This window comes from Pleurodeles waltl, chromosome 11 (assembly GCF_031143425.1).
Source record: "Pleurodeles waltl isolate 20211129_DDA chromosome 11, aPleWal1.hap1.20221129, whole genome shotgun sequence".
In the NCBI taxonomy this organism is placed as follows: domain Eukaryota; kingdom Metazoa; phylum Chordata; class Amphibia; order Caudata; family Salamandridae; genus Pleurodeles; species Pleurodeles waltl.
The window spans coordinates 966,876,566-966,897,140 of NC_090450.1; the positions used below are offsets into that span (position 1 = coordinate 966,876,566).

The window sequence follows — 20,575 nt, forward strand, 5'->3', positions numbered from 1 at the left end:
TCAGGACTTTCAAAAAGGGCTAAGGAACTCCTGGAGGAATCCTGGGCACCAAGTACCCATGGTAGGTAAAGAGGAATATGGAACACATGGGTGCATGGAAAGGGGCCTGGATCCGGTGCAGGCGCCTATAGTGGAAGTTGTGAATCTTCTAGTTAAACAATTTGATAAGGGTCTTAGATACAGAACCATAACCTGTTATAGATCTGCAAATTCCACAGGTCATAGTTTGATCAATGGCAAGACTATAGAAAATAATGTTTTGGTTTGCTGAGTGCTCAAAAGCATTCGATTGAGGAGACCTTTAGAGCTAGATACAATTGTTTGTGGGATCTAAATGTAATCTACTTTATGTTTACGTCGTGCCCTTCTAATAAGTTTTTGGATTTGAAAAGACTTTCTATGAAGTTGGCTTGTTTACTTTGTTTGATTTCCTTTCGAAGAGTGTCTGATATTAAGGCATTGGAAGTGAGTAATAGAATCTTTGATGAGTTTGGAGTGAACCTTGAGGTGACTAAAAGAGCAAAACAATATCTGACTCCCAAGTTTTGATACTTGTAAAAAACTTTGCGTAGTGAATTGCATGAAAGAGTATGACAATAGTATGTATGAACTGCGTCCAGATGCTGTTAATCAACTTTTGATTTCTTATGTTAAACCTTTTAAAGCAGTTACCACGGCCACCTTAGCCAGATGGGTTAAATGGATTATGCAATCTGCTGGTATAGACTTAGATATATTTCAAGCGCACTCTATGAGGGGGCTATGGCAAGGTTATGGCAAGTCAGACCCTTTTCAAAGGTGGCAGATTGGAAGGCATTTTGACAGCAGCTGACTGGTCTAATTCCTCCACCTTTGTGAAACATTTTTTTAAACCAATTGAACAGATGTCCGATGTGGTACTGAGGGGCTACCAACATGCATAATGGTAGCCTCCAGTCTTGTAATGAAATAGCTATTCTACAATTGTAATGCCAAGAGAATAAGAATTTCATTAAAGACACTGAGGCTAACATTATCCTACCTTCCCGAACCCTACACATAATGCAAACATTTAAAAAAATTAGATTTTGAAGAATTAAGGTATATATAAGTTATTTATAAAGTTTGTAAATTGAATGATAAACTATTATATGCCTATTGTTATACAGTTCTTTTTCTGTTTGCACACCTCTAGATGGTTAATGTCTTACATTACCTTTTTTCTTTCATTGTCTTTGCATTTCTTTTATTGTCTTTACATTTCATAGGTTGATATCTAACATTTTTTGTTTCAGAAAATATCCAATAAGGATCTGTAAACGAAAGACCCGATCCTTGGAAATTCTACATTTCAAGTGGGTTAATTTCAAGTGCTTGTTCCCTGATCGGCGTTCTATGTTTTGGAAACTACATTGTTTGCATTTAAAAGAGGCAGAATATTGTCTAGCTAGACTATTTATAAGTTTGATGGTTCTATTCTAGAATGTATTTTATCTTTTATGATGTTAATCCCTTTTAAGTGCTGTGTGAAGTAGAATTAAAGGGATTTATGCATAATGTTAGCCTCCGTGTCTTTAATGAAATTCTGATTCTCTTGGCATTACAAATGGAGAATCGCTATTCTAAGCATAGAAAGCAGAGTATAACATATTCCACTTCAGGATTAAATAAAGCTCAAATATTTGAAATATAATATGGAATAGTTACATCAGTACTCATCTATGCATGAGGAGCAAATATGAAGAAGCAGTTCGGTTAATACAGCATAATTTTTCATAGCAAATATGAATACAAAAATGTAGGAAAACTGCTCAAAATGCAGTGGCATGCCAATGAAATACAGTGTCCTTTTGTGTAAACAATCAAGTACCAGAAAAAAGAAACTATGACTGAATCGCTTATTAAGGGAGTGCATGCCACGAAGGCGTCATTACGACTTTGGCGGATGGAAAAGGCCATCCGCTGAAGTCCTGACGGTCAGGTTGCTGCCAGTGCGGCCACATTCCCGCAGGCCCCATTAAGAGTTTCCCGCTGGGTCAGAGGGCGGAAACAATGTTTTCGCCAGCTGGCCCAGTGGGAAACTGCCTACAACATTGACGTTGGCTCATAATACAGCTGGCGGCAATGCTGTAGTGCGTAGGGTGCACCAGCACCTGTTGCGATTTTCACTGTCTACAAAGCAGACAGTGAAGATCGCAACAGGGCTGGCCAGAGGAACCTGCACTGTCCATGCCAAGTGCATGGGCAGTGCAGGGGCCCCCGTGGGGCACCCTGCACCCCGTGTGCGCCAGCAGTAACATGGTGTTGCTACCGCCATGTAACCGCCGGTTGAGAAGGGACTCGTAATCCCCAGGGCTGTATGCAGCACTACCCTGGCAGATTAGGTCCGCTAGCACCGCCAGACCGACGTAAAGTCATAATCAGGCAGTGCTGGCAGTCCGACAGTGGTGCAACCGCCAGGGTCATAATGTGGCTGTCGGACTGCCACATTGGCGGTGGTCTGGCCACCATCACGACCCTGGCGGTCTCAAGACCTCCAGGGTCGTAATGAGGCCCTAGATGTTCAGTTTGCTTAAAGGAAATGGCATATAGGTTTAGTCAATGGTAATAACAGTAAACTTCTCAACCCTAAAGGCAAGTGCCTGAGGGTCTCACCAGAAGAATGTCAATCTAACTTGTGTCATGAGTCACAGTGGGCATTTATACATCCGGCATTCAGACATCTGTATGGTACATATGGCTTTGATGCTCTTTAAATGGAAAAAAGCCTGCTTTAGGTTCAGTAGAATCACTGGCCAAGAAAACAACTTGAACCAAATCAGAGCAAATAGAACCACTCAATGTCAGATTCCTGCTCTGAACTCGTACCTGTATGAACCATCAGAACACGGCAGAAAGAGGCCCTGTCCGCATATGCATGCATATCGGTTAGGAAGGCTTTCCTCAAATCCTAAAGGCAAAAAATATTAGAGTAAATTTGTGACAAGATAGCTAAACTAGAGAGGAAACTCCAAGGACAACAGAGGATGTCTGGAAACGGGGAGGTTTACAAACAAGTTTGATTGCTTCTAAAACCATCTGGCTTCCTAAAACCTGTTACTAATTCTAAGTGAGTCCAACATGTTTTGTGTAGGAAACCCCTCCTTTTTGCCCTGGTCACCCTCCAAACTTTTTGGGAAGTTACTGGTGGTTACTGACGCTTGGCTGTGCCCTGGGCACTGCTTACCAGTCCCAGGGCCATTGCTCTGTGTAAAGTGGATATGCAAATTAGGCTAATTATAATTGGCAGAATCAAACCTACCTATAAGTCTTTAGTATATGGTAGGGCATGTAGGTGTAGGGACCTCAGCATAAATGAGGTGCCCAGTGTCATTTTAAAGGCAGGCCTGCCTTGCTGACGGCTTCTACACTGAAGTTATATGCAAGACTTCCAAAGACTTAAACTACCTTCTTTTTACATATGTCACTCCTAAGGTGTGCTCTAAGTGCCCCTAGGGTTGGGTGTCATGTAACTATAAGCAGGAACCTTATAAAATTGTTTTATAAGCCCTGGTGAGGTAAAATAGCAGAATTCGTTTTTCCCTTACTGTAGTGAATGGCCTCCATAAGCTAAAATGGGGAGACTTTATTTTAATTAACTAAGTCCCCTTAAGTGTCAGATACCTTGAGTTTGGTATCAAATTAATTGTTATAGTAAATCCCACAACTTGCAATTTTTGGATTTAATATAACTAGTTCAGGTAAAGAGTTTTAAAACCCTACCTAGGAGTTGCCAACTTCAGCTCTGTAGTGCCCTTCTCTGATTGGCCAGCCTCTGGCAGCCAAGGTGCCTTGACAAAGTGTGAAGTGGCTGGCCTGGGTTGAACACAAAGGATGTGCCTGGGGAGGAGATCTCCCTCAGCAGATGGTGAAGCAGGATGGGGGAGAGTGGCCAAACTGGTCTTCAAAGGCAGGGAATGACATCTGGAACAGCTCAGGACCTCCCTCACATCCTGCAATCCCAGACAATTAGGTGCCCTCTTGATTAGATTAGGAGAGGGCGGGAGAGGGGTTTGTTTCGGATTTTTAGCCACACCAGTGGGTGGGCTCAGCCAGATCTAACCTCCAAAAATCACTTTCAGCCATGCTGGATTTTTGCCGATTGTTGCTCCCTGGGATAGATTTTGAGGTGAAATAGCCACATTAATTTTTCCCTCACTGTAGTAAATGGCCTCCATAGGCTAAAATGGGGAGACTTTAATTTAATTAACAAAGTTTCCATAAGAGAAAGATACCTTGAGTTTGGTATCAAATTAATTGTTATAATAAATCCCACAACTTGCCATTGGTGGATTTAATACACCTACTTCAAGTAAAGAGTTTTAAAACTCTACCTGAAAGTTGCCAACTTCAGCTTCGTAGCGCCCTTCTCTGATTGGCCAGCCTCTGACAGCCTAGCTAGGCTGCCTTGATGAGGTGTGTAGTGGCCTGGGCTGAACACAAAGGATGTGCCTGGGGGAGGAGATCTGCCTCAGCAGATGGTGAAACTGGACGGGGGAGAGCTGCCAAACTGTTCTTCAAAGCCAGGGAAGGACATTTGGAGCAGCTTGGGGCCTCCCCCATTTCCTGCAACCACAGACAATTAGTTGACCTCTTGATTAGATTAGAAGAGGGCAGGAGAGGGGTGTGTTTAGGATTTTTAGCAATACCAGTGGGTGGGCTCAGCCAGATCTGACTTCCAAAAATCAGTTTCAGCCATGTTGGATTTTTGAAGAATGTTGCTCCCTGGGATTGATTTTTTCCACACTTCTCAGGAAGTGGTCATTCAAGTGGGGAGTGGCTTGCCTGTGATTGGACATTCGGGCCCCCTGCTTTTAATCCCAGGAGCAAGGATACATTTGGCAGAGCTGCACCCACACCTCAGATCCCTACAAGGAAGAACATTAGAAGAAGAAGGACTCCCCTGCTGGACCCCTAACCTGCAGCTGGACAATGCACTCTGAAGGACTGCACCAGCTGCACACTGCTTCACCACAAGAAGGACTTTGCCTGGCTTCCTCTGCTTCAAAAAGGGACTCCGTGCTTGCTACATGTGGAAAATAGCTAACCAGAGTTCCCTGCATCAAATCCTGAAGAAACTGACCAGCTGACCACTGTCCAGTTGGAGTTCGAGCCAGGTGCATTCTGGGAGTTGGAGTCCTAACCCTCAAAGAGATACTTAGAGCTTTTGGAACCTTGGGGTGAGCTGTGGACTCCTAAAGGACCTTTAAAGGCCTCTGGAAGAAGATCCAGAATTTTGGAGAAGCTTGGAGAACTTTTGGAAACAAACTCCATAAAGACACTGACCTGTCATCAAGAGTCAAGCAAGCTTACGTCGAACGTGACCCGGCCTGACTTGCAGGCTCGTCCCACTGAAAAGCTCCAGACTTTCCAGGATTTCTCTGGGGGCTCCTGCAAAGGCAATCTGACAACATCGACTCAGAATCGGCTTGCTGTGGAGGGTTGTCCAATGTTGGAGAGAAAAAACTAAAAAAAAAGGGACTAAGGCCCTCATTACGACCCTGGCGGTTTGTAACCGCCAGGGCCGCGGGACGCGGTGGCACCGCCGACAGGCCGGCGGTGCCCCGCGGGGCATTCTGACCGCGGCGGCTTAGCCGCGGTCAGAGAAGGGAAACCGGCGGTCTCCCGCCGGTTTCCCGCTGCCCCCAAGGAATCCTCCAAGCCGGCGCAGCTTGCTGCGCCGGCTTGGGGATTCCGACTCCCCCTCCCGCCATCCAGTTCCTGGCGGTTCTCCCGCCGGGAACCGGATGGCGGGAGGGGGAGTCGCAGGGGCCCCCGTAAGAGGGCCCGCTTGTATTTCACTGTCTGCATAGCAGACAGTGAAATACGCGACGGGTGCAGTAGCACCCGTCGCACCTTCCCACTCCGCCGGCTCGATTACGAGCCGGCTTCATGGTGGGAAGGTCGTTTTCCCCTGGGCTGGCGGGCGGCCTTTCGGCGGCGTCGGATCAAGATTCAGCTTTGGCCCAGACAAAGATCATCTAAGGCAGAACGTAGAAATCTTCACGGAGGACTCCTGCAACAGGTATCCGAAGAGGGCTCCAGGGAGGTCGAATTGGATTGGTGACTTCGTCCCACTGAAGAAAATCTTCAAGAAAACAACTAAGTCCGAAGGTAAACTTTGACGGAGGCCTCCCACTTGCTGTAGCCGAGCAGGGTTCCATCGCGGTTGGCCTGAAACGTTGACTTTGCCCTGGTCGAGGTGCAACCAGAAAACCAGATTGGCGTTTTTAGTTTCTATGTGCTAGAAAACATGAATTCTTTAAAAATTCATATCTCCGGTTCCCCATATCCCATTTTATTCAATTTAGTATCAAATTAAAGATACAAATATTTCCTATACTTATAAATTGGTTTTGGATTTTTGAACTGTTTACTGTGTTTTATTTTATTACTCTTTTGTGATACTTGAACGCTTTACAATCTTTGGCCCTCATTACGAGGCTGATGGTCATGAGACCGCCAGCCTCGCCGTGGCGGTCCCTCCGCAGCGGAGGCATACCTTCCACAGCAGAGCTGGCGGTAAGGACTGCCACATTAGGAGTTGTGGGGCTTGGCAGACGCCAAGCCTCCATAACCCCCTCCTGGCCCACCGGTGCTGTCACCCAGCCACAAAAACCCTGGTGGTGATGCACCCTGGGACAGGATTCTCCATTCCTGTCACCAGCACACACGTGCACACATGTCTCCACACATGTACACACCTGTCCACACACTCACAAACACTCACAAACCCCTTCACGCACTCACATACACACCCATTCAGCACATGTATACATGCACTCAGACACCCCTCCTCACTCGCATTCACCCACTCAGACACCCCCACTCACTTCCATTTATTCACACAGACACACCCATACACGCACACATATACGGACACACACATTCACATTCACTTGCATACACGCACGCATTCACCACCCCCTCCTCAGACACGCACACACGCACCTAAACACACAGACACCCTTCCCCCCCTTTTGGACGCCCACTTCCCTTCTCCATAGAGGAGGACATCTGGGAGGGGATGGGACCTGACGGTCTTCGATCACCAGCACCACCACGCTAGCAGGACTCCGCCAAGCCTTTTTATGGCTTGTAATATGGGGGTCGAGTCCTGCTGCAGTGGCGGTGCCAGCGGTGGAACCGCCTCTGCACTGCCGACCGCGAGCATGACTGCTGGTGGCTTTCCACCACAACTATGATGGATGGCTGACATCAGTTGTAGTATGCCGGTCTGCAGACCACCAGCACTGGCGGTCTAGTGGCGGGTTTGGATTTTGACCACCAAAGTCAAAATGAGGGCCTTTGTCTCCTAATTTAAGCCTTGTTGCTCGTTGCAAGCTACCAAGGGTTGAGCTGGGGTTAATTTATTGAGACCTAACTGAATCTAGTGGGGGTTAGTGGCCTATTGCTAAGTGTAGGCACTTACCTGCCCTTATCAATAATCCACTTCCCAACATGTTGGCTTACTGACAATTAGTGGCATTGGAATTATGCGATTCTGCGGCGATTTTCTAATTATAGATTTGCCACATTTGCCACATTATCCATTATCTGACGCATAATCTGCAGATTTTAACACAAACAATTGTTTCCAGCTCAAACAGATCAAGTGTTACAAAAAATATGTTGACTCAGGTTCCTGTGCACCAAAAGGCTTTTTTCAAGAGTGGACTGGTCATCTTTCAGTTGCTAATTGCTGTAGTTGAGTGTTAAATTGGTACTACTTAATATGAACTCTTTCTGCAGACAGTGTTACCAGATGTAACAAGCATTTGCAATGCGAAGGGCCTCGCATTTGCTCGACTTAGAGCTATTAGCGTTGTAAATTTCTAACTGGACTTTTCTTGCCACATAAATTGAAAATGAAAAGTAAAACAGTTGACATAAGCAAGTAAATTCAAAGCGCCATGGCCGCCATGAGTACAAAGGAGAGACACAAAGGGGAAAAGAAGTTCGCTCGCAGTCAAACTTATCGCCAAGCGTGCAATTATCCATGTAACAGGGGCAGTCTGCAAGGCGGTAACAAAACTGCCCCAAGGGGGGACAAACGTAAAGCATTTATCAATGATAACAAGGGATTTTTGAAAGGCAAGCCCATGAACGAGTGATAGTGATGGGCATGCAGTGGGCGTGGTTAAAAGCCAACAGATAGATTACAACAGGCCAGAGAGCTTGCGTGCTCGACCTAGAAATGACAAAAAGATGAAGTAATACCACCAAAAAATGTGCCACACTATGGGCCAGATGTAGGTAAGTAACAAATTGCGACTTGCAATTTGCGAGTCATAGCGACTCGCAAATTGCAACACGCAATACGAGATGCAGAAAGGTGTCTCAGACACCTTCTGCGACTCGCTATGGGGTCGCAAAGACCCACCTCATGAATATTTATGAGGTGGGTCGCAGTTTGCGACCCCATAGCGAGTCTAGGCACTCACAGGGATGGTGGCCTGCTGGAGACAGCAGACCACCATGTCCGTGACTGCCTTTTTAATAAAGCAGTTTCTTTTTCTTTTTGCAGCCGGAAAACGAGCTGCAAAAAGAAAAAATACTGAAACCATTTAGGGCCATATGTACGAACACATTTTCCCATTGACACAGAATGGGAAAAACCCTTTGCTACATCTGGCCCTTAGTTTCGTTTTTTTCAGAGTAGGCAGTGGTCCATAGGACCACTGCCTGCTCTGAAAAAATATTTTTTTGGGCATTCACAAAGGGGAAGGGGTCCCAGAGGGACCCCTTCCCTTGTGCGAATGAGTTACCATCCACTTCAAGTGGATGGTAACTGCGAGTTGGTTTGCGACCGCATTCGCGGTCCCAAAGCAACTCTGCATGGCGATGCGGTCGCAAATAGGAAGGGAACACCCCTTCCTATTTGCGAGTCGCAGCCAAAAATTGCGAGTCAGTACCAACTCGCAATTTGCGGTTGTGCATCGCGTTTGGCCTTTTGCGCCTCGCAAACTGCGTGTTTCGGCGTTTGCGAGGCGCAAAAGGCTTCCTACATCTGGCCCTAAGTCTCATACTTTGCCTTTTCCTGCTGCATAATGTAGTCAACTCTGCCGCATAATTGGGTCCTCCTCTGCCTCATAAATCCATTGTCCCTGCTAATAATTAATGAGGCCTTCCATAAACCAAGAAGCTATTATGTTCCTATTGATTTAGTGCAATGGAATGGCCTAGATATGATTTATGTTTCATAGGGTTACATAGTTTCTCTCAACTAGTCACCTGGTCCACCCCAAGGAGCTAACCATCTGCATGTCGGGAGATTTCAGTAAGGCAGTGTTCTTTGCACCTAGCTCTTAATTATACAACTCATACTTACACTAGGCATTCAATTAAAAGAGCTAGATGTGTGTTATGAGTCAATCAGCTTCTTCAAATTAATTATTTGGCATTACATCACCTAATAGTAATACATGTGTAAGCCACTGTTAACGGAAACAGATTTTAGAGGCTGGAACTATGGGATATGACAGTATAACCATAGGGCCCAAATGCAGAGCTCCCTACCTTAAAGAGCTGTACGTGCCACAGGTTCTTTGGTGACAGAGTGCATGGCCAGAACTATTGGTCAGGACAATACACGCTCCTTTTCTTCAAGAGCTGTAAGTGCCACAGGTCCCTTGGTGACAGAGTGCATGGCCGGAACTATTAGGTCATGACAATAGAACATGCTCCTTTTCTTCAAGAGCTGTAAGTGTCACAGGTCCTTTGGTGACACAGTACATGAATTGAACTATTGGTCATGACATTAGAACATGCTGTAAGTGCCACAGGTCCTTTGGTGACAGGGTGCATGGCCGGAACTTTAGGTCATGACAATAGAACATGCTCCTCTTCTTCAAGAGCTGTAAGTGCCACCTATCCTTTGGTGACAGGGTGCATGGCCAGAACTATTGTTCATGATATTAGAACATGCTCCTTTTCTTCAAGAGCTGTAAGTGCCACAGGTCCTTTGGTGACAGAGTGTATGGCCGAAACTATTGGTCATGATATTGGAACATGCTCCTTTTCTTCAAGAGTTGTAAGTGCCATAGGTCCTTTGGTGACAGGGTGCATGGCCGGAACTATTGGTCATGACATTAGAAAATGCACCTTTTCTTCAAGAGCTGTAAGTGCCACAGGTCCTTTGGTGACACAGTACATGGCTTGAACTATTGGTCATGACAGTACATGCTCCTTTTCTTCAAGAGCTGTAAGTGCCACCTGTCCTTTGGTGACAGAGTGCATGGCCAACACTAAGGGCAGTTTTGACCTGGTGAGATTGGTGGACTTACCTGGGTCTAACCTCGTGGTGACAGAAGTCAGGAACTTATGACGTTAAAATCCTGGTTTACTGGGCAGGGCCCTTGAGCACTTTCCAAACAAAATCCAGTATAGTAGCTCCGCCCTCCTTGTTTTCCGCAAAAAATGTTGATTATACTCATAGTAAATACTGGTCTGTTGCTTACTATTAGCGCAATAATAAATGGAGCACCAGTGGCGTTCACTAACATCTGAGGCAAGTACAAAAAAATTAAATGTATGTTGTGCGCATGCGTTGGCTTTATCAAACAATACATGTGGGCACAACTAATATTGTTTTTTAAATCTCTCTTTCCTCTCCCTGTGATTTATGAATACATGTTTCAATGTTTCATAAACTAGTGTACTATTAAATCAATACAGTTTGTGGTGTAAATAATTTAAATTCCCATAGTCTGTTCTGGTTTTGTAGCACTACAGCCTCTTCAGATAAACACATAACCTTCAAAACCTTTCAAGTGATACTGATATAAAGAGAAACGCGTAATGTTCCTGTGGCATACTGTGCCAGCACCCTAATAGAGATGGGATCTACAATAGAAATCTTTCTGTGTTGAGTTGTTAAATTAGTTATTATTATGGAACCTTAATGATGTCAATTATTGTGAAGTCATCAATGTTAAGTTCATGTGACATCACTTCCTAGGAAGAAGCAGGGTCAAAGGTCATATGATGTCACTTCCTGTAATGTCATGACAGTAAAAGCGTGTGTGGCTTCCCTTCCACTACTCCTGGCATTTTGTTGAATCAATGTCCATGAATTTGTATGGTGAACCAATGGGCAAAACCACAAACATGGCTACTCAATATGGTTTGATGGTTGTGTTCTCCTTATGATGTCTGCACCCTTTTAAGCCAGGTAGGACCGCAGCAATTAGCACAAACATGGAACCCCTCACAAATGTATAAAGATGTAAACACACCTAGATGGTTAGATGGGCCCATAAATGGGGTTTGCGTCACCACTTACCTTAAAGAGCAGCCCCAAGACAGCCAATCCATCTGCATTTGCTTTAGCAGCCGCGATGTTCGTATACTTGGAGTTCAGATGAACGATGTGCAGCTATGAAACAAAAGACCAGGGGAAAATGTTACCCATAATCCTCAGCAGCTTCTGGACCAGGTTAATGGTTACCTAATAGGCTTAAGCTCCCTTTCTGCTTAGCTACCTTCAAGTGAAAGAGTTGCATGCTACCTCAAGCTCTTTCACTCACTGGTTAATGGGCTCCAAGAGGGTGGGTTGTTTGTGAACCTCAGCCTCCCTCTCTTCCCGGCTGCAAGGTACCTAAGAGAAGGGTTACCGGTTAACCTAAAGCCACCTTGCTTTAGGGTTACTTTGTTTACATGTTGATGTCACTATTAACACGTCAGGTGTTCATCTCAGGCCTCTTCACTTCCTGGTTATATGGGTCATGTGTTAAACACAGTTTCCTTTATTGCTTGGTTACCTGGGTCCAGCGGCAGCTCCTCCGCTAAGGAGGAGGAGCATTGCCCCACTGCTTTCAGGGAAAGTAAAAATAAAATGATAACATCATTTTTTTTTCACCTGGAACCAGGTTAGGTTGGGGTGGGGCTGGGCTAGAGGGTCAAACAGACATGCGCACTTAGCTGTGCAATACAGCCGGGAGGAGAAAGTGCACAGGGTCCCACTCCCTGTGTGAGTGCCGAGCGAGACCGCTCACACCAATCACGACGCTGCTGTCATGCTGGTGACAGCAGTGTCGTGATTGGCTTAGGGGAGGGTGGGAGCCTGTGTGCTGCCCAGAAGAAGACAAGGCTGCTCAGGTCGAGAACGGAAGAGAGAAGAACCCCTCTCCCGATAGAGTAGGTGTTTTTTTATTTTTTTATCCCTCCCCTGCCACTCCAGTTCAGTGGCAGCCACCTCTGCATGGGTCCTTAGGTCTCCTTCACCTCCTGGTTACCTGATCCCTAAGTGGAAGGGTTAATTGTTTAACTCTGGCTTCCTTGCTTCCTATTTACATCCTACCAGGAGTACTCCAGGGTCTCTCAAAGACTAGTTAAATACTGCCAAGTTAAAGGATTACCTTTGCACCTGTAGCTTTGTCCTCAACAAGGATACAGCAGAGTACTGGATCCTAAAATAACACTGCTCTTCCGTAACAAGATACCATCATGGAACAACTAATTCGTTCTGCACCCTCACTGTTCAGCAACTAGAAACCAAAATAGACAACCCAAACCTTCTTCTCTTTTGCTGACCAGGAGATGATGCTGATGAAAACAAATAAAATGAAAGGAAATGGCATGGCAGTTATAAAGCGCACTATCACTCCGGTGAGTATTTTGGCGCTCTGCTCCTCTAGTTAACTGTCCAGAAGCAGCAGACTGATTATACCTGATTAAAAACCCACATTTTCAGCTTTTTTCTGAGCTGAGCAATGCCTGAGATAGTCTGCAGCTCCAGAGGAAACTTGTCCCAGGCTGTAGGCCCTAGAAAAGACGTGGACCTACTACTGGGCCTAGCACACCTAATCCTAGGAATTCTAGGCAAAAAAGCATTGGCTGAACATAAGTGCCTAGAGGGAGCATAGAAATTGATCCTACCCCTGAAGTACGGTGCGCCAAACTGATGAAGGGCTTTGTGGACAAAGACAAGAGTCTTAAATAAAATCCTCGTTTTTACAGGAAGCCACTGGAGTGCTCTCAGGTGCAGGGCACATGTGCTCTTAGAGGCAAGGCTGGGAGAGGGCAGGCTGCAGCGTTTTGGACCACCTGTAGTTTGTTGGACAAATATTCAGGAAGGCCAAGATATAAGGCATTGCCATCATCCAGCCTTGATATAATTAGAACCTGTATGACATTTCCTGGCTGACAGCGAGGGAGAGTGTAAAAACACGTCACTGCCACTGTATTACAATCGTATTTTGTAAGTTTGCTCAGCTTTTGCGTCAAAAGTATAAATCAGGGCCTTATTACCCAGATTGTTTACTGAGTTCGCTTGCCGTCAAGGACGGGGGCATCCGCAGGCCAAAAAGTCCTCCTGTCTCAGGGGCCTCCATGCCAAAGAAAAACAACTCACTCTTCTCTGCTTTGCATTTGAGCTGGTGTTGGGTGAGCCACATTAAAACAGCTGACAATCTCTGATATCCTTGGAATGCCTAGAACTTTCCACTCTGTTCCTGACCAGTTCAAGATATTAATGGGGAGAATTTCCTGAAACTTTGGCTAATACAAGAGCCCACTGAGTAGAAATGCCCAGAACCTTCAGCACTTTTACTAACCAGTGCAATAACTTATTGAAAATAATAACATGGAATCGTCAGTTACCATACTGATGCATTTAAGGCACCAAGAATAAATGTTGCCTAGAAAGTTAATCTCACTCATCGTCCAGTACGTAGCATCTTAGAAAAGCTCTCTCTAGCATCTTCTTAAAAAATAAGGTCTAGGAGGGCCTCAACTAATCCCGGGGGCACCAGCACTGGCCAAAAAAGCATTATGCTGATCACAGGGTTATGTTTTAGGATGGAAAAATGGTCGGCATAAAATGGCTCTGTAATGGGCCATCACTAACATGATTTCTCATTTATATCCAAACTGGAGTGTGTGTCAAAAGGGAAGGGACTCCAAATACCCTTCAAAACCTCCACCCCCAATAATCACACTGTGGATACTTTTACACATTAGTAAGGCCTGCCTGACCAGCACAGTATGTTTGGCATCATGTATTTGATTGTACTTTTAAAACAGTAAAATAACTTAACTGCAATGTTTAAATGTTGCCAATTTAATCACATAATTGTGAAAAATTTGGTGGGGGACCCTGATGATTTTATTTTCCTCTGAGGGGGCGTGACCTTAAAAAGTTTGAAGACCACTGCTCTAGCAAAACAACATATTAATGAAAAGGCTTCATGAACTTTCAGCTCCTTTCCTGACCTCTCTGGAACCAACACAAACTAGGATCATTACATTTCAACTGCTTGGTTCATCAGACCAAGAAAAAAGTACTCAATTAAAAGGAACCGATCAGTAATGTGGAGTATTACCTAGTTCATTCTTTTAACACCTTCTAATGTCAAGGGTTACCTGGAAATCTCACAGCCCTAAGGTCCTTCCATCGGGGTTTTGGGTTTCAGTAAAGAGATGAGTGGGTAATTACTCTTCCAGACACACTACAGCCAGTTGCGGCTTACTGGAGGGAGGGGGGGCGTGTGGCATGGGCGGGTGACCAAAAAAAACTCTTTTTTTTGTTAACTTACCGGTTTCGCCGCGCCACTCCGAACTGCTCCTCATCTGCAAGGACAGGCTCAGGCTCCCAGCCTGCCCTGCATCCAATCCTACTGCTGCTTTCATGCTGCTGCCAGCATGAAAGCAGCGGTACGACTGGACGGAGCACCCTGGCTGGGCAGTCCGAGGCAGAGTGTGAGCCTCTGCCCACTCTCTCCAATCCGGCACTACGTTGCCGGGTTGGACAGAGTCTGCTGTGCATGTATATTTGGCTGGCCCAAAACACCTGGCCAAACATACATGCGCACTGAAGGGGAGTGCTATGCACTCCTCCTCAGTCCCTGTCACGCCCATGGCCCAGCTACTTCTGCAGTAAAAACATAAAACATAGTTTATTTTGTTTTTACTATAAAAGTTTTTCAGCTGTTGCTGCAGGCGGGGGGGGGCGACACTCCTACGCAATAGCAGATGAGCGGCCTCTGCTTACAGCCCTCTATACTTTCTGTTCCTGCCTCTGACTTCACGAGAACAGTGGTAGCAAGGTAGGGTGACCAGTGGTCCCAGATTTGCCCAGGCAGTCCTGTTTTTTTGATAACTGTCCCTGCGTCCTGACACTTGTTGCAAAAACAGATAAATGTCCTGGTTTTGAGAGAGGGTCGGCTGAGCGCGCACATTTATCACTGTGCTCTGAAGGCTCACGTTCAAAGCGACCCTCTCATGGCACCAAAGACAGAGATGTGTTTAAAAGACTCTCATCCTGTGCTGCCTGACTTAATTTAGGCAGCACAGCAGGATTTATAGGGGGTTTCATTAACCCCTGCAGTGTCCATCACCTGAGGCCAGATTCACAAAGCCCCCCTTGCAGAACATGGCAGCATGGCTGAGGAAGTCTTTAATTTTCGTGCTACAAAGGTGTGTGTTTCTGTAGCGTGGAAATTAGAGACTTCCTTGGTGGGGTGGGTGTGTGTGTGTGTGTGTGTGTGTGTGTGTCTGTCTGTCTGTCTCTCTCTCTCCCTGGTCAGTGCAGTGTCAACATTGAGTATTATTTCTATGTCAATAGCTGTCCCGATTTTTTATTCTGGAAATCTGGTCACCCTATAGCAAGGCCAGTACTAAGGTACCAAGGATGCCAGGGGTAACGAGCTGTCTCTGAGCTCCTGGTGAGAGTGGAGTCACCACATGTAAGACGCAATGCCACGTGAGGACGTCACATGGCACGGGCAAGCGCTATTCATGACGTGACCTCTGAATAAGTAACACCAAGCCCCATCCAAGGCGTTTTTCCATTTCGTGTCTAGGGGTTAAGATTTCAGGGTGCTGTCTGGGGGAGAAGGTAGTAGTAATCGGCGAAAGCGCAGGAACAGGGAAAGTTTGTTCTCAAGATGGCAATAAAAAGGAAATATCGCAAAAATGAGGGGTCTGAAGGAGAATTGGTTTAATTGTGGCCCGAATATTTTCCCTTTGCAAGACAAAGGAAGAAAACATGTTTAACTCACGTTCATATCGCAGCCCTTTGTGTAGAAATGTGTTTGTGTTATATTTAGTGTGAGAAGTTTTTGAAACCTGAGCAGATTCCACAGGGAAAGGCTGTAGTTATTTCTGAATTGCAATAAACAGAAATGTTTTCCAAACATAGCATCCCTTTCAGATGCAATTGTCCCACTTTTTCCTATAGGTTGTGTGAACAGAGTTGTAAGAGAGCACAAGTGTGACAAGGTCTGAACCAAGGTTGCACTGGCTGGGCGTTTCCTCGGGAGGCTGGAAGGGTAGGGGCAGTGCTTAGTTTGTAAATAAAAATGTGCCAGTATCCAAAGCCCTCCTCTTAAACCCGCGACTGCTGCAATTAAATGTGCGAGCACGAAATACTGAGGCAGCGTAATCCTGAAGCCATCTCGGGCCTCTTCAATCCATTTACAGCCGCTCACTGCCCCTTCAGCTCACTCTTGCAGCTTTCTACCTTTGTGACGCTTTTTCATTTTTCTCTTCCTCCGTCTTTCCTATATGTATCTTTTGCTCGCAGTAAACGCCTGAGGCAGAAGAATAAGCGCCGGCCCTCAGAAATAAGTGCTGGTGCTCAGCACCGGAAACAATAAGCACAAATTAAGCACTGGGTAGGGGGCTGCTTTGGTTACTAGGGGGCGTTTTTTAAAAGAATTGCAGAGTTCCTTGTATATCCAACAGTTTTCAGGCAAAAATAAGAGTGGCAAGATAACTCTGATGATGAATGTACCTGCTGGAGAGAGATGGAGTTTTGTCTACTGGCAGTTTTGACTCATCTAAGGTAGTGCAAAGGGTTAATATGCCTGCTGCAAAGAACGGTTACTACCAGATCACAGAACAGTATTTTATGTGCAATGCTCAGTGGGATACTGCTTTTGCCACAGAGGTCCTTTTGTTTCTGTGCAGTTCATAAGTTACAATCATAATCTAGCACAATGAGCTATGAACGGCCACCAAAGACCTGCATGCAAACTGCATGGTACAGCTTAGAAAGGTATCTGTGTCTTCGATTGTCCTACTTTTGCTAGAAAAGGATTTGTTTTGGTAGAAATAAATTGTTATTATTAAAGTCAGCTCAAACCACTGTGTTACTTTGTGAATCCTAAGATTATACTTCCCCAGACCAATAACTCGTAAAAGGGGTTATGGAGAGATGAGAGGCCCTGTTACACGGTGATGTGAGGAAATCATTGAAGAGCCCCCATAAAGACTGCCATCTCCTGGTGCACTGTAAGGTCATCGTTTACTATGCTTTACAAACTAACGAATATAATTGAATATTCAAATATATAAAATAAGATGCTTTGGTGCCAACCATGGATGTCATTTAGGGGTCGCCAGCTTGCCCTTTGTGACCCCTGGCACTGTCTTGGTGACCCCAAGCTTCAGAGGTGGCAGATTCAGTGCCAAGAACACAGTGGCAGCTCTCTTTGTTTTCTGTCAATTTTTTTGACAATAATATTGAATAATAAAATATTATTCACTATTAGTGTAGTAAAAAAGGGGTGCAATTAGCTGGAATATGCCCTTCCATGGCAACTGCAGTAAGTAAAAATGCTTTTGTATGTATGGTGTTGCATGCATGCAGGTGAGAGTGTGTTCATGTGAGAGAATGTGTATTTAAGTGTAAATTTGTGTGTATGCGTAAGTATGTGTGTGAGTGAAAGTGGAGGTCAAAAGGCGCGTGATGTCACATCCGCCACCCCTGGCATTTCGGTGAATTGACGCCCATGTGCCGATCCCCCATTTCCTACCTCCATGGGGTACTGCTTCCCGTCGATCCAGTGCTCCGAGCCATTCTGCTTCAGGTCCCCCCAGTGGAAATGGAATTGTACCGCCTGGAAGACATTGGGGAGCCCCGCCCCGCTGATGTTTATGTGTCCCAAGATGGTTTCCCCTTCCAGGGTGACCAGCACTGGTAAGAGAAACAACACACAAGAAGTTCAGAAGACAAACATGGAGTAAATATACTGCACAGCAAACACGTGCCAGAGATGGAGGGATGCGCCAGTATGCACATGGCACAGAAAGACAGCGGGGGATGCACACCCTTGCACAGGGGAAAGACATGAGGGGTGATGCACCACTGTGCACCGGGCACAAACAGACAGCAGGAGGTGATGCACTCAAGTGCACAGGGGACAGAAGCACCGCTGGAGGTGATTGTCCACTGTGCACAAGGCACAAACAGACAGCAGGGGGTGAAGCACCCCAGTGCACAGTGCACAGACAGACAGCATGGGTTATACACGACTGTGCACAAGGGACAAACAGACAGCAAGGAGTTATGCACCCAGGTGCACTGGGGACAGAAGCACAGCAGGAGGTGATTGTCCACTGTGCACAGGGCACAAACAGACAGCAGGGGGGTGAAGCACCCCAGTGCACAGTGCACAGACAGACAACAGGGGTTATACACTACTGTGCACAGGGGACAGACAGACAGCAAGGAGTGATGCACCCAGGTGCACAGGGGACAGAAGCACAGCAGGAGGTGATTGTCCACTGTGCACAGGGCACAAACAGACAGCAGGGAGGTGAAGCACCCCAGTGCACAGTGCACAGACAGACAGCAGGGTTTATACACCACTGTGCACAGGGGACAAACAGACAGCAAGGAGTGATGCACCCAGGTGCACTGGGGACAGAAGCACAGCAGGAGGTTATTGCCCATTGTGCACAGGGCACAGACAGACAGCAGGGAGTGATGCGCCCCAGTGCACAGAGGACAGACAGACGGCAGGGAGTGATGAGGTCCAGTGCACAGGGCACAGACAGCAGGGAGTGATGCAGCCCAGTGCACTGGGTACAGACAGACAGCAGAGAGTGATGCAGTCCAGCGCACAGGGCACAGACAGACAGCAGGGGTTACACACCACTGTGCACAGGGGACAGAAGGGCAGCAGGAGGTGATTCACCACTGTGCACGAGGGACAGACAGACAGCAGGAGGTGATTGACCACAGTGCACAGGGCACAAACAGACAGCAAGGAGTGATGCACTCCAGTGCACAGTGCACAGACAGACAGCAGGGGTTATACACCACTGTACGCAGGGGACAAACAGACAGCAAGGAGTGATGCACCCAGGTGCACTGGGGACAGAAGCACAGCAGGAGGTGATTGACCACTGTGCACAGGGCACAAACAGACAGCAGGGGGGTGAAGCACCCCAGTGCACAGTGCACAGACAGACAACAGGGGTTATACACCACTGTGCACAGGGGACAGACAGACAGCAAGGAGTGATGCACCCAGGTGCACAGGGGACAGAAGGACAGCAGGATGTGATTGACCACTGTGCACAGGGCACACACAGACACCAAGGGGGGATGCACCCAAGTGCACAGAGGACAGAAGGACAGCATGAGGTGATTGATCACTGTGCACAGGGCACAAAGAGACAGCAAGGGGGGATGCACCCAAGTGCACAGGGGACAGAAGGACAGCAGGAGGTGATTGACCACTGTGCACAGGGCACAAACAGACAGCAGGGAGTGATGCAGTCCAGTGCAGAGGGGACAGACTGACAGCATGGAGTGATGCAGTCCAGTGCACAGGGCACAAACAGACAGCAGTGAGTGATGCAGCCCAGTGCACAGAGGACAGACAGACGGCAGGGAGTGATGCAGCCCAGTGCACAGAGGACAGCCAGACGGCAGGGAGTGATGCAGCCCAGTGCACAGGGCACAGACAGCAGAGAGTGATGCAGCCCAGTGCACAGAGGACAGAAAGACAGACAGCAGGGCGTGATGCAGCCCAGTGCACAGAGGACACCCAGAGGACAGACAGACAGACAGACAGACAGACAGACAGCAGGGAGCGATGCAGCCCAGTGCACAGAGGACAGACAGACAGCAGGGAGTGATGCAGTCCAGGTCACAGACGACAGACAGACAGCAGGAAGTGATGCAGCCCAGTGCACAGGGGATAGAAAGACAGCAGGGAGTGATGCAGTCCAGTGCACAGGGCACAAACAGACAGCAGTGAATGATGCAGCCCAGTGCACAGAGGACAGACAGACGGCAGGGAGTGATGCAGCCCAGTGCACAGAGGACAGACAGACAGCAGGGAGTGATGCAGTCCAGTGCACAGGGCACAGACAGACAGCAGGGAGTGATGCGGCCCAGTGCACAGGGCACAGACAGACAGCCGGGAGTGATACAGCCCAGTGCACAGACAACAGACAGACAGCAGGGAGGGATGCAGTCCAGTGCACAGAGCACAGACAGACAGCAGGGAGTGATGCAGTGCACAGAGCACAGACAGACAGCAGGGAGTGATGCAGTCCAGTGCACAGGGCACACACAGACAGCAGGGAGTGATGCGGCCCAGAGCACAGAGGACAGACAGACGGCAGGGAGTGATGAGGTCCAGTGCACAGGGCACAGACAGCAGGGAGTGATGCAGCCCAGTGCACTGGGTACAGACAGACAGCAGAGAGTGATGCAGTCCAGCGCACAGGGCACAGACAGACAGCAGGGGTTATACACCACTGTGCACAGGGGATAGAAGGGCAGCAGGAGGTGACTGACCACTGTGCACGGGGGACA

General features: G+C 47.1%; 1 protein-coding gene across 1 annotated transcript in view; it reads right to left on the reverse strand.

Annotated features, from left to right (window-relative positions):
• Positions 1-20,575, reverse strand: part of LOC138266432 (carbonic anhydrase 15-like) — a 136,990-nt gene that overhangs the window by 11,576 nt on the left and 104,839 nt on the right. The window contains exons 4-5 of the mRNA XM_069215192.1: positions 17,778-17,938; positions 11,303-11,395 (exon numbers count right to left, since the gene is read on the reverse strand). Of these exons, the coding sequence (XP_069071293.1) occupies positions 11,303-11,395; positions 17,778-17,938 (254 nt within the window). The remainder of the gene's footprint in view (positions 1-11,302; positions 11,396-17,777; positions 17,939-20,575) is intronic.